At 40.0% G+C, this 15,473-nt stretch overlaps 1 protein-coding gene and 3 non-coding genes across 4 annotated transcripts in view; all 4 read right to left on the bottom strand.

Moving 5' to 3' along the window:
• Positions 1 to 1,523: 1,523 nt before the first annotated feature.
• The window catches only part of LOC133622908 (neuropeptide FF receptor 1-like), a 78,951-nt gene continuing 65,001 nt past the window's right edge, over positions 1,524 to 15,473 (bottom strand). Inside the window, exons 3-4 of the mRNA XM_061985758.1 lie at positions 10,238 to 10,337; positions 1,524 to 2,487 (exon numbers count right to left, since the gene is read on the bottom strand). Coding sequence (XP_061841742.1) covers positions 1,524 to 2,487; positions 10,238 to 10,337 — 1,064 coding nt within the window. The remainder of the gene's footprint in view (positions 2,488 to 10,237; positions 10,338 to 15,473) is intronic.
• trnar-ucg (transfer RNA arginine (anticodon UCG)) lies at positions 8,307 to 8,379 on the bottom strand. Its single transcript has one exon. It is a non-coding gene; the product is annotated as a tRNA-Arg (tRNA).
• Positions 8,861 to 8,933, bottom strand: trnar-ucg (transfer RNA arginine (anticodon UCG)). Its single transcript has one exon. It is a non-coding gene; the product is annotated as a tRNA-Arg (tRNA).
• Positions 9,055 to 9,127, bottom strand: trnar-ucg (transfer RNA arginine (anticodon UCG)). The gene has a single exon. It is a non-coding gene; the product is annotated as a tRNA-Arg (tRNA).

Here is a 15,473-nt window from a genome sequence, read left to right as displayed (position 1 = left end):
TCAACATACTTGCCAACCTTGAGACCTCCGATTTCGGGAGGTGGGGGGCGGGGCGTGGTTAAGAGGGGAGGAGTATATTTACAGCTAGAATTCACCAAGTCAAGTATTTCATATATATATATATATATATATATATATATATATATATATATATATATATATATATATATATACAATAAATACCTGACTTTCAGTGAATTCTAGCTATAAATATATATTTATTCTACTATATATATATATATATATATATATATATATATATATACATACATACATACAAGAAATACTTGACTTTCAGTGAATTCTAGCTATAAATATATATTTATTCTATTATATATATATATATATATATATATATATATATATATATATATATATATATATATATAAGGAATACTTGACTTTCAGTGAATTCTAGCTATAAATATATATTTATTCTATTATATATATATATATATACATACAAGAAATACTTGACTTTCAGTGAATTCTAGCTATAAATATATATTTATTCTATTATATATATATATATATATATATATATATATATATATATATAGATATATACATACAAGAAATACTTGACTTTCAGTGAATTCTAGCTATAAATATATATTTATTCTATTATATATATATATATATATATATATATATATATATATATATATATACATACAAGAAATACTTGACTTTCAGTGAATTCTAGCTATAAATATATATTTATTCTATATTATATATATATATATATATATATATAAGGAATACTTGACTTTCAGTGAATTCTAGCTATAAATATATATTTATTCTATTATATATATATATATATATATATATATATATATATATATATATATATATATATATATATATATATAAAATAAATACTTGAATTTCAGTGTTCATTTATTTACACATATACACACACATAACACTCATCTACTCATTGTTGAGTTAAGGGTTGAATTGTCCATCCTTGTTCTATTCTCTGTCACCATTTTTCTAACCATGCTGAACACCCTCTCTGATGACGCATTGCTGTGTGGCACGCACAAAAGTGCTTTCATCAAATGCACTAGATGGCAGTATTGTCCTGTTTAAGAGTGTCACAACATTGCTGCTTTACGGCAGACGAACTGCTTTACGGTAGACGAAAACGTGACTGCTGTTGTTGTGTGTCGTTGCCGCGCTGGGAGGACGTTAATGAAACGGCCTAACAATAAACCCACATAAGAAACCAAGAACTCGCCCTCCATCATTCTACAGTTATAATGTGATTGGCCAGGTACGCTGTTTATATTGTGGGAAAGCGGACTCGGGAATTTCGGGAGATTTTCAGGAGAAAATTTGTCCCGAGAGGTTTTCGGGAGAGGCGCTGAATTTCGGGAGTCTCCCGGAAAATCTGGGAGGGTTGGCAAGTATGTGTTATCAAGTATTTTTCTTGACCAGCTAAACATGGTTGCAGTTAAAGTGCGCCTTATAAGTAAGTTGTAACAATTCCACCTTTGGCTTCATCTGAAGCGAACTCAGTTATCCCACGCTCGATAGAGCGAAACAGACCCCACATTTTCTTTGGCCAAATGTTCGTCATGGCTGTTTTTTTTACTCAAAGCTAACATTTCTATGCCCTGCTCCGTAGCACTTCTCAGGCCCGTACGCCCGCCTCTTGCACCCACATCCCGCTCAGCCTTGTCACTGAACATTTGATTGTGGACTCGGTTTCTCAGTCCAAATAGTAGCCGGTTGTTATGGCCGCCGCTATCTCTGCAGTTGGTAGCTTCAAAAGGAGTTTGCACGTTTTCTTTCCGAAAACAGCCGGAAATCCTCCTCCACACGCGCCACTCCAACAGACTGGAGAAGGCCCTGGACTTGCACACCACCTGGAATCCTCTTTTAAAGTTGTCGTTGTAGTAGCCGTAGATGATGGGGTTGACGCTGGAATTTGCGAACGCCAGCCAATGGGCGAAAGGGAAGATGTAGCTGATCAATAGATCCAGCTGGTCTCTTTCCAAACCGGCGTAGTCCGCCATCATCATTAGGGTCCAGAGTGGCAACCATGACAACATAAAAAGCAAAGTCACGAGGACCAGCATCTTTATCGCCCGGATTTTTCTCTGAGAAACCACTCGCTGGATGTTGGCCCCATGCGGCCTTCTATTCGCAGCCCCGGATGAACACAGTTTGACCCCGATGGTTCCGTACATGGCCGTGATGACCATCAGTGGGACCAGGTAGACGTGCGCAAAAAGAACCGCTGTATAAACCTTCGTCATCTTGGGGTTGGCAAAGTTTTCATAGCAGATGTGCAGAGGTATTGTGTGGTTGAAATCATCATTGTAGACCATGTTGTGGAAAGGGACTTCCTCCACGGTCAGTGCAACCGCAGCTGGACACATGAATGCCATGGCCAGAACCCAGATCAGCACAATGGCTGCCTGGGCAACACGTATGGTTGGCTTGGGGTACAGAGGGTACACGATGCAGCGAAACCTGTCGGGGGGGAAACATAAGAAATATAAGACAAATCACAGCTCCCATTGTACAAACCCCCGTTTCCATATGAGTTGGGAAATTGTGTTAGATGTAAATATAAACGGAATACAATGATTTGCAAATCATTTTCAACCAGAGGTGGGTAGTAACGCGCTACATTTACTCCGTTACATCTACTTGAGTAACTTTTGGGATAAATTGTACTTCTAAGAGTAGTTTTAATGCAACATACTTTTACTTTTACTTGAGTATATTTATAGAGAAGGGACGCTACTTTTACTCCTTACTGGTGACGTTTCACTTCGTTCCACCAATCAGATGCAGTCACTGGTGACGTTGGACCAATCAAACAGAGCCAGGTGGTCACATGACCTGACTTAAACAAGTTGAAAAACTTATCGGGGTGTTACCATTTAGTGGTCAATTGTACGGAATGTGTACTGTACTGTGCAATCTACTAATACAAGTTCCAATCAATCAATCAAAAGTGTGAAGGAAAAACGATACTTTTTTATTTCAACCGTACATCCCGTCAAAAGCCTAAAGACTGACCGCACATGAGGACGTTCCTGTCTTCACAATAAAAGTGCCGCTCCATCGCGCTTGCGCTTTCAAAACAAGGGTCTCCGAAAGCCAGCGCAAACAAGCTAGCAAGCTACGGAGTGTGACGCCAATATATTTCTTGTAAAGTGTATAAAAACGAATATGGAAGCTGGACAAATAAGATGCCAAAAACCCACCACTTTCATGTGGTATTAGACAGCAAGGAGGAACTTTTTTTCTCCTCCATTTGAAAACGTGGACATTATCATCACGACTGTCTGATTACAATCAATGCAAGTCATCAGAATCAGGTAATACACCAACTTATATTCTTGTCTTCATGAAAGAAAGGAATCTATATGTGTTAAACATGCATGTATATTCATTAAAACACCTTTAACAGGTAAACAAAAACAGCAAAATAAATACATATAAATAATAAACTGTATATATATGTATATGTATGTGTATGTATATATATATATATATATATATATATATATATATATATATATATATATATATATATATATATATATATATATATATATATATGAGATATAAGTGTGTATGTTACTCATCAGTTACTCAGTACTTGAGTAGTTTTTTCACAACATACTTTTTACTTTTACTCAAGTAAATATTTGGGTGACTACTCCTTACTTTTACTTGAGTAATACATCTCTAAAGTAACAGTACTCTTACTTGAGTACAATTTCTGGCTACTCTACCCACCTCGGTTTTCAACCCATATTCAGTTGAATATGCTACAAAGACAACATATTTGATGTTCAAACTGATAAACTTTTTCTTTAGAATTTGATGCGAGCAACACGTGACAAAGAAGTTGGGAAAGGTGGCAATAAATACTGATAAAGTTGAGGATTGCTCATCAAACTTTTATTGGGAACATCCCACAGGTGAGCAGGCAAATTGGGAACAGGTGGGTGCCATGATTGGGTATAAAAGTAGATTCCATGAAATGCTCAGTCATTCACAAACAAGGATGGGGCGAGGGTCACCACTTTGTCAACAAACACTTGAGCAAATTGTTTAAGAACAACATTTCTCAACCAGCTATTGCAAGGAATTTAGGGATTTCACCATCTACGGTCCGTAATATCGTCAAAGGGTTCAGAGAATCTGGGGAAATCACTGCATGTAAGCGCCTAAGCCCGTGACCTTCGATCCCTCAGGCTGTACTGCATCAACAAGCGACATCAGTGTGTAAAGGATATCACCACATGGGCTCAGGAACTCTTCAGAAACCCACTGTCAGTAACTACAGTTGGTCGCTACATCTGTAAGTGCAAGTTAAAACTCTCCTATGCAAGGCGAAAACCTTTTATCAACAACACCCGGAAACGCCGTCGGCTTCGCTGGGCCTGAGCTCATCTAAGATGGACTGATACAAAGTGGAAAAGTGTTCTGTGGTCTGACGAGTTCACATTTCATTGGACGTCGTGTCCTCCGGACCAAAGAGGAAAAGAACCATCCGGATTGTCATAGACGCAAAGTTGAAAAGCCAGCATGTGTGATGGTATGGGGGTGTATTAGTGCCCAAGACATGGGTAACTTGCACATCTGTGAAGGCACCATTAATGCTGAAAGGTACATACAGGTTTTGAAGCAACATATGTTGCCATCCAAGCAATGTTACCATGGACGCCCCTGCTTATTTCAGCAAGACAATGCCAAGCCACGTGCTACATCGACGTGGCTTCAGAGTAAAAGAGTGCGGGTACTAGACTGGCCTGCCTGTAGTCCAGACCTGTCTCCCATTAAAAATGTGTGGCGCATTACGAAGCCTAAAATAGCACAACGGAGACCCCCGGACTGTTGAACAACTTAAGCTGTACATCAAGCAAGAATGGGAAAGAATTCCACCTGAGAAGCTTCAAAAATGTGTCTCCTCAGTTCCCAAACGTTTACTGAGTGTTGTTAAAAGGAAAGGCCATGTAACACAGTGGTGAACATGCCCTTTCCCAACTACTTTGGCACGTGTTGCAGCCATAAAATTCTAAGTTAATTATTATTTGCAAAAAAAAAAAAAAGTTTTTGAGTTTGAACATCAAATATGTTGTCTTTGTAGTGCATTCAACTGAATATGGGTTGAAAAGGATTTGCAAATCATTGTATTCCGTTTATATTTACATCTAACACAATTTCCCAACTCATATGGAAACGGGGTTTGTACAACCCCTGGAAAACGTTATGCAATCACCAGACTTAGAGGATTTTCATTCAGTTATTTACAAAACCCAAAACCAGCAAAGTTGGCATGTTGTGTAAATGGTAAATAAAAACAGAATACAATGATTTGCAAATCCTTTTCAACTTATATTTGTCACGACGGGGGGATCGCAGCTTACTGCGGGGTTCGTTCCCCTGGGATGCAGACGGACCACTCCGGACAAGGCGTGCAGGTAGGAACATGATTTCATCTCCAAAATCAAACGCGTACCAAAACAGAAAACAAGCAGAAGGAAAAACGTGTCGATCGCACGGGAAGCTAAGGTACCAAGTTAGCTCAGGAAGCATAAACTAGGAGTCAAGAAATACTAACGCTACTGTCGCATGAAGCAAACAATGAAGCCGGACTGAGCGTGGCGAGAGAGGTGAATAAATAGCTCTCTGATTAGTGGTCGACAACAGGTGAGCGTGCCGACCACTAACCAGAGGCAGGTGAACCCAATTAATCCCCATGGAAAGTAAAACAAACCCAGAGGTGCACAAACAGGAACTAAGGGAGTCCAAAACTAACAGAAAATAACAAAACATGATCCGGGCCACGGATCATGACAGTATTCAATTGAATAGACTGCAAAGACAATATATTTAACGTTCGGACTGAGAAACTTTGTTATTTTTTTTGCAAATATTAGCTCATTGGGAATTTGACGCTTGTTTCAAAAAAGTGACAAAAAAAGACTGAGAAAGTTGAGGAATGCTCATCAAACACTTATTTGGAACATCCCACAGGTGAACAGGCTAATTGGGAACAGGTGGGTGCCATGATTGGCTATAAAAGCAGCTTCCATTCACAAACAAGGATGGGGCGAGGGTCACCACTTTGTCAACAAATAGGTGAGCAAATTGTTGAACAGTTTAACAAAAACCTTTCTCAACCAGCTATTGCAAGGAATTTAGGGATTTCACCATCTACGCTCCGTAATATCATCAAAAGGTTCAGAGTATCAGGATTCTCACTGACAGTTTGGTTATGTTTATTTTTTTTCTCTGTGTTTGTTTTGTCTCCTGTCAGCGCTCTTATTTTGGTTCCTTTTCCTGCATGTCTCCCTGAGCGCTTGTTTCCCTCACCTGTACCTGATTGGCAGTCTGGCACACCTGGTGGCAATTGCCAATCAGGCTCCTATTTATACCTGCCTCTCCCTCCAGTCAGGGCTGGAGTATTACTAGCTGTAGGCCGTGGACTGTGAGCTGATCCTGTATGCTGAACGCTTTCGACTGTTTGCTGTCTCCAGTTCTTCCTGTTTCCTGGTTCCTGTTTGCTGTCTCAAGTTTGCCTGTTTCCTGGTTTGTAGTTTGTGTTTTCCTTTCATTTTTTGGACATTAAAATCATGTTTTCCTGCACCAAGCCTGCCATCTCTGCACCTTTTAGTTCGTCACCACCGTTTCCTGACTGAATCTGGAGAAATCACTGCACGTAAGCGGCAAGGTCTTGACCTTCGATCCCTCAGGCGCTACTGCATCAAAAGGCGACATCAGTGTTTAAAGGATATCACCACAAGGGCTCAGGAACACTTCAGAAAACCACTGTCAGTAATTACAGTTTGCGGCTTTACAGCTTACCAAAGTCGTACTAAAACATTTTGATAGGTTTTTGAGCGCCGTGTGTAATGTTCTATATTTTCAATGGAACATATAAAATGTTGGTGTTGTTTACTTGAGTCATATTGCCATCGTACTGCAGTCTACACGTATCTCTTATGTTTGACTGCCATCTACTGGTCACACATATCATTACACCATGTACCAAATAAAATTGCTTCGAGGTCGGTAAGCACAACCAGAATTATTCCGTACATTAGGCCAGTGGTTCTCAAATGGGGGTACGCGTACCCCTTGGGGTACTTGAAGGTATGCCAAGGGGTACGTGAGATTTTTTCAAAATATTCTAAAAATAACAACAATTCAAAAATCCTTTATAAATATAAATAAAAACCTATCTTTTTTTCCAAATAGTTCAGGAAAGACCACTACAAATGAGCAATATTTTGCACTGTTATACAATTTAATAAATCAGAAACTGATGACTTAGTGCTGTATTTTACTTATTTATCTCTTTTTTTCAACCAAAAATGCTTTGCTCTGATTAGGGGGAACTTGAATTTTAAAAATTCAAAAAGGGGGTACATCACTGAAAAAAGGTTGAGAACCACTGTTCTAAAGAGTTAACTGTGACAGTTTCCTCCACTGTAAAACATTGGTCAGCTCTAGTTTAGAGACTAGATCCAGTTCTCGCCATTGCTTAATTAATCCTGACCAACAAGAGTTTGGAAACATAGGCACGAAGGGACTCGAACCCTCAATCTTCTGATCCAAAGTCAGACACCTTATCCATTAGGCCACATGGTCTTCTAAAGCAGTGGTTCTCAAATGGGGGTACGCGTAACCTTGCCGGTACTTGAAGGTATGCCAAGGGGTACGTGAGATTTTTTCAAAATATTCTAAAAATAGCAACAATTCAAAAATCCTTTATAAATATAAATAAAAACCTATCTTTTTTTCCAAATAGTTCAAGAAAGACCACTACAAATGAGCAATATTTTGCACTGTTATACAATTTAATAAATCAGAAACTGATGACATAGTGCTGTATTTTACTTCTTTATCTCTTTTTTTCAACCAAAAATGCTTTGCTCTGATTAGGGGGAACTTGAATTTTAAAAATTCAAAAAGGGGGTACATCACTGAAAAAAGGTTGAGAACCACTGTTCTAAAGAGTTAACTGTGACAGTTTCCTCCACTGTAAAACATTGGTCAGCTCTAGTTTAGAGACTAGATCCAGTTCTCGCCATTGCTTAATTAATCCTGACCAACAAGAGTTTTGAAACATAGGCACGAAGAGACTCGAACCCTCAATCTTCTGATCCAAAGTCAGACACCTTATCCATTAGGCCACATAGTCTTCTTATACATTTATTGGGACAGTTTCCTCTACTGTAAAAAATTGGTCAGCTCTAGTTTAGAGACTAGATCCAGTTCTCGCCATTGCTTAATTAATCCTGACCAACAAGAGTTTTGAAAAGTAACCACGAAGGGACTCGAACCCTCAATCTTCTGATCCGAAGTCAGACGCCTTATCCATTAGGCCACATGGTCTTCTAAAGCAGTGGTTCTCAAATGGGGGTACGCGTACCCTTGCCGGTACTTGAAGGTATGCCAAGGGGTACGTGAGATTTTTTCAAAATATTCTAAAAATAGCAACAATTCAAAAATCCTTTATAAATATAAATAAAAACCTATCTTTTTTTTCCAAATAGTTCAAGAAAGACCACTACAAATGAGCAATATTTTGCACTGTTATGCAATTTAATAAATCAGAAACTGATGACATAGTGCTGTATTTTACTTCTTTATCTCTTTTTTTCAACCAAAAATGCTTTGCTCTGATTAGGGGGAACTTGAATTTTAAAAATTCAAAAAGGGGGTACATCACTGAAAAAAGGTTGAGAACCACTGTTCTAAAGAGTTAACTGTGACAGTTTCCTCCACTGTAAAACATTGATCAGCTCTAGTTTAGAGACTAGATCCAGTTCTCGCCATTGCTTAATTAATCCTGACCAACAAGAGTTTTGAAACATAACCACGAAGGGACTCGAACCCTCAATCTTCTGATCCGAAGTCAGACGCCCTATCCATTAGGCCACATGGTCTTCTTATACATTTATTGGGACAGTTTCCTCTACTGTAAAAAATTGGTCAGCTCTAGTTTAGAGACTAGATCCAGTTCTCGCCATTGCTTAATTAATCCTGACCAACAAGAGTTTTGAAAAGTAACCACGAAGGGACTCGAACCCTCAATCTTCTGATCCGAAGTCAGACGCCTTATCCATTAGGCCACATAGTCTTCTTATACATTTAATGGGACAGTTTTCTCTACTGTAAAAAATTGGTCAGCTCTAGTTTAGAGACTAGATCCAGTTCTCGCCATTGCTTAATTAATCCTGACCAACAAGAGTTTTGAAAAGTAACCACGAAGGGACTCAACCCTCAATCTTCTGATCCGAAGTCAGACGCCTTATCCATTAGGCCACATGGTCTTCTAAAGCAGTGGTTCTCAAATGGGGGTACGCGTACCCTTGCCGGTACTTGAAGGTATGCCAAGGGGTACGTGAGATTTTTTCAAAATATTCCAAAAATAGCAACAATTCAAAAATCCTTTATAAATATACATAAAAACCTATCTTTTTTTCCAAATAGTTCAAGAAAGACCACTACAAATGAGCAATATTTTGCACTGTTATACAATTTAATAAATCAGAAACTGATGACATAGTGCTGTATTTTACTTCTTTATCTCTTTTTTTCAACCAAAAATGCTTTGCTCTGATTAGGGGGAACTTGAATTTTAAAAATTCAAAAAGGGGGTACATCACTGAAAAAAGGTTGAGAACCACTGCATTAGGCTATAAGGTGCAGTGTCAAGGTTTGAGAATTTTTTTTTTAAGTGCACCTTATAGTCCAGAAAGTACGGTACTTAGTTACGCACAAATTTTGGCTCTACGATAACCGAGTGTCAGAAAACCAGAGGCAAACTTTTGGTAAGAATTGTCATTGAAAAACTAATCCTCCGAAAATTGCTTTTGTAGCTCTTCATCAACAGTCAGCCTTTTAACATGATGAGTTCAAGCCGGCGCCTCGTTGTGGTAGCTATGCGTGGGTTTTGGGGACTGAGCTCGAAGCTGGCCAAGGCAGAGTTCATGTCTAGATAGTGGCAAGGTGTACGGGCGTGTTCAAAGTTTAAAATGCGTGCTTGTAAGGCAGGTCTGTTGGTCAATCGCCGAGAGGGGAGAGCACTCCATTTATTTTTCCCCAAATATTTTTCGGGATCTACCAGAAAGGTCAGAAAGATCGACTGGGAGGTGATCCCTGGTGTACATAACATTATGCACTGTGGGTTACTATTGTAGGACAAACTGTATCAAGACCACATTTAAGTAAAAATAATGCGACTAACCTTTCGACAGCTATAGCCACCAACGTGAAGACCGATGCAGACACAGACACGCCCTGAACAAAACCGCTCAGCTTGCACATTATTTTGGAAAAGGGCCAACCTGTTAATAAAACAAAAATACAGTACAGTTAAAATTGGAAGAAAACAGTCATGGTATCACTTTTGACAAGAACAAGAGAGTTTGATCATATTACGCCTATACTGTATATACCTTTATATACTTATAAACATACCTATACTGTATATACCTTTATATACCAATATACATATATACATACCTATAGTGGCTCACCTGCACTGGCTTCCTGTGCACTTAAGATGTGACTTTAAGGTTTTACTACTTACGTATAAAATACTACACGGTCTAGCTCCATCCTATCTTGCTGATTGTATTGTACCATATGTCCCCGCAAGATATTTGCGTTCAAAGAACTCCGGCTTATTAGTGAGTCCCAGAGTTAAAAAAAAGTCTGCGAGCTATAGAGCGTCCAGTACTATGGAATGCCCTCCCGGTAACAGTTAGAGATGCTACCTCAGTAGAAGCATTTAAGTCCCATCTTAAAACTCATTTGTATACTCTAGCCTTTAAATAGACCCCCCTTTTAGACCAGTTGATCTGCCATCTCTTTTCTGCTCTGCCCCCCTCCGCTTCGTGCAGAGGGGGGGCACAGATGAGGCGCAAGCTGTCCAAAGTCGGGACCCAGGGTGGACTACTCATCTGTGCATCAGTTGGGGACGTCTCTGCGCTGCTGATCTGTCTACACTCAAGATGATCTCCTGCTGGCCCCACTATGGACTGGACTCTCACTATTATGTTAGATCCACTATGGACTGGATTCTCACAGTATTATGTTAGATCCACTATGAACTGGACTCTCACTATTATGTTAGATCCACTATGGACTGGACTCTCACACTATTATGTTAGATCCACTATGAACTAGACTCTCACTATTATGTTAGATCCACTATGGACTGGACTCTCACTATTATGTTAGATCCACTATGAACTGGACTCTCACTATTATGTTAGGTCCACTATGGACTGGACTCTCACACTATTATGTTAGATCCACTATGAACTGGACTCTCACTATTATGTTAGATCCACTATGGACTGGACTCTCACACTATTATGTTAGATCCACTATGAACTGGACTCTCACTATTATGTTAGATCCACTATGGACTGGACTCTCACTATTATGTTAGGTCCACTATGAACTGGACTCTCACTATTATGTTAGATCTACTATGGACTGGACTCTCACTATTATGTTAGATCCACTATGAACTGGACTCTCACTATTATGTTAGATCCACTATGGACTGGACTCTCACTATTATGTTAGATCCACTATGGACTGGACTCTCACTATTATGTTAGATCCACTATGAACTGGACTCTCACTATTATGTTAGATCCACTATGGACTGGACTCTCACACTATTATGTTAGATCCACTATGGACTGGACTCTCACTATTACGTTAGATCCACTATGGACTGGACTCTCACTATTATGTTAGATCCACTATGGACTGGACACTCACAGTATTATGTTAGATCCACTATGGACTGGACTCTCACTATTATGTTAGATCCACTATGGACTGGACTCTCACTATTATGTTAGATCCACTATGGACTGGACTCTCACTATTATGTTAGATCCACTATGGACTGGACTCTCACTATTATGTTAGATCCACTATGAACTGGACTCTCACACTATTATGTTAGATCCACTATGAACTGGACTCTCACTATTATGTTAGATCCACTATGGACTGGACTCTCACTATTATGTTAGGTCCACTATGAACTGGACTCTCACTATTATGTTAGATCTACTATGGACTGGACTCTCACTATTATGTTAGATCCACTATGAACTGGACTCTCACTATTATGTTAGATCCACTATGGACTGGACTCTCACTATTATGTTAGATCCACTATGAACTGGACTCTCACTATTATGTTAGATCCACTATGGACTGGACTCTCACACTATTATGTTACATCCACTATGAACTGGACTCTAACTATTATGTTAGATCCACTATGGACTGGACTCTCACACTATTATGTTAGATCCACTATGAACTGGACTCTCACTATTATGTTAGATCCACTATGAACTGGACTCTCACTATTATGTTAGATCCGCTATGAACTGAACTCTCACACTATTATGTTAGATCCACTATGAACTGGACTCTCACTATTATGTTAGATCCACTATGAACTGGACTCTCACTATTATGTTAGATCCACTATGAACTGGGCTCTCACTATTATGTTAGATCCACTATGAACTGGACTCTCACTATTATGTTAGATCCACTATGAACTGGACTCTCACTATTATGTTAGATCCACTATGAACTGGACTCTCACACTATTATGTTCGATCCACTATGAACTGGACTCTCACTATTATGTTAGATCCACTATGAACTGGACTCTCACTATTATGTTAGATCCACTATGAACTGGACTCTCACACTATTATGCTAGATCAGCTATGGACTGGACTCTCACACTATTATGTTAGATCCACTATGGACTGAACTCTCACTATTATGTTAGATCCACTATGGACTGGACTCTCACACTATTATGTTAGATCCACTATGGACTGGACTCTCACACTATTATGTTAGATCCACTTTGGACTGGACTCTCACAATATTATGCTAGATCCACTCGACGTCTATTGCACCGGTCGCCCAGGGGGCGGGGGGACCCCACATCAGAGTTTTTTTTCTTGAGGATGTCGTTGTGGCTTGTGCAGCCCTTTGAGACACTCGTGATTTAGGGCTATATAAGTAAAGTTTGATTGAATGAGTGATTGATTATACAATGAAACAAAATCAACTGTGGTGTTAATGGAACATAACAATATGTGATCTTGATTGGTTCTGTTATTTGCATCAATGCCAGTCAAACTAGAACTGCTGGTCCGTCACGTGAAGTCTTGCATTATACACCTTTTTTTCCTCATTAGTTTCACAGTTGAGCTAGAGCTTACCTCTGTAGACTTCGGGCAAGGTACTGCCTGAAGTCGGCAGTCAATCACAGGGCACATACGGACCAACTGACCAACTCACAATGATGGATGTAATTAACACTCACTGGGAATCAGCAACCCAGAACAGGATAAGTATAGAAAATGGATGGATATTCTGTCAAACTCATTTTAGCTCAAGGGCCACATGAAGGAAAATCCATTCCCACGCGGGCCGGACTGGTAAAAAAAAAGACAACTTCTGATTCTTTTCTTTGTCTTACTTTGGCCAAAAATAGAACAAGTACATGTGCATACTACAAATAATCCTCTTGGCAATACACTTGACGTACGTCGAAAACTGAGGAACAAATGGTGCAGTTTCAAAAACTCCATGAAGAACACAATGAACTTAGACTTTGTCTCGGTGTTTTTACAAAGCCATTCAACTTCAAGCACTTCCTGTTTAGCATTCTAACGTTGGCAGTTTATTAAAAATGTTTGGAAAAGCAACCGATTTTTTCCACAAACGCCCGCATTGGGGAAATCCGCATACTGCCACAACACATTCATTTATCATCGTTCAAATATTACAATTATAATTCAACATGGTGTCAGTTATCAAAACGACACCATAGCTTTGTGACGTGGCTTTTGTGAACAGACTCTGCCGGGACTTAAGACCTTGTTTTAATTCTTCCACCTTCTGTAGCCTTGGTTCCGTGTCTTTACTCTTGTCTTAGTCTTTGTGGTTCTTAGACGTTTCATAGATGATATTGTAACCTATTTTTATGGGCTTTCCTCTTGGTGATGTTAAGTTCCTGTTATACGCTGTCGTGCAGTATATGCCTTGAGCTCTTGTTTTGAAGGCGCAAAGAGCGGAAGTGAGATCACGTTGTGGAGTGGAGTGAAGGTTTTGAAAAGAAGGTAAATAAAGGGTCCTCGTGTAAACTGGAGATTCCGTGTTTATTATTTTGTAGTTTCATACCGTATAGGCGACATATATAAACCCTCGGTTACATTGGTGGCAGCGGTGGGATGATTATCTGAAACAGGTGGCTTTCGCCTATAACACATCTGTGCATGCCTGCACCAACTACAGTCCGTACTATCTACTTCACGGACGGGAGGCTCGTGTTCCAGTGGATGTGTTGGTGCCGTCTCACCTGGTGCGCTCAGACTTGCCTCTTTCTCATGCAGACTTTGTGGCCTCGTTAGCAGAGAGGCTGGAGACTGCTTTCGCTGGTGCCAGGCAAGGTGGCGCCAACGCTTACGAGAAGCAAAAGCTGTACTATGATGGAGCTGTGCGTCACCGGCCGTATGCAGTAGGGGATCTGGTTTGGCTACGTAATCCGACAGAGGACAGGATGAAACTTGCTCCCCACTGGAAGGGGCCCTACAGGGTCCTGTCTGTGTTGGACTCTCAAGGGGAACCTGGACTCACCTATCATATTGACAACCCTTTGGAGTTGGATGGACGGGGGCAGGTCGTCCATTATGATAGACTGAAACCATACACACTACCGATGGCTGCTGGTTTTTCAAATGGCCTGTCTGCTTCGCCTTCTCCTAGTCAGGCTCCCTCATTGCTGGACGAGGGGTCGCCAGAGGGGGGTGCTAGGGCTGACGAGCCGCTGATCTCTGGTGACACAGGGACTGTTCAGATTACAGGCACCAGAGAGCCACTACAGACTGTTTCTCGTTCTGGGAGGAATGTGCGACAACCAGTTCGTTTCAAGGACTTTGTCACTTTTGGTTAGCTGTTTAGAAATAGAAGAAATTAAACAAAAATTTGGGCTTTCGGTTAAAGATTGTCAAGGTCACTTAACATGTTCTTACTGTGATGGCACATGTTTCATATGTGTATAGTATGTCTGGAGGCTATGGTGTATCAGAATTTTCTGGTGTACGTGGGAATAGTGTGGCATGCGTGACTGTGCAGTGGTGTGAGGGGAACATGCATATATATATATTTTTTTGTGTGTGTGTTAACTCCTGTGTTTTTTTACTGCCTGTGTTATTTTTGCATATTCTGTTATGGTGTTGAAACGAGGACGTTTCTTTTTGTAGGAGGGGAGGTATGTAACCTCTTTTTATGGGCTTTCCTCTTGGTGATGTTAAGTTCCTGTTGTACGCTGTCGTGCAGTATATGCCTTGAGCTCTTGTTTTGAAGGCGCAAAGAGCGGAAGTGAGATCACGTTGTGGAGTGGAGCGAAGGTTTTG

The sequence above is a fragment of the Nerophis lumbriciformis genome, linkage group LG12 (assembly GCF_033978685.3).
Source record: "Nerophis lumbriciformis linkage group LG12, RoL_Nlum_v2.1, whole genome shotgun sequence".
In the NCBI taxonomy this organism is placed as follows: domain Eukaryota; kingdom Metazoa; phylum Chordata; class Actinopteri; order Syngnathiformes; family Syngnathidae; genus Nerophis; species Nerophis lumbriciformis.
The sequence above is the reverse complement of the archived record's forward strand: the minus strand, read 5'-3'. Positions and strand labels throughout refer to the sequence as shown.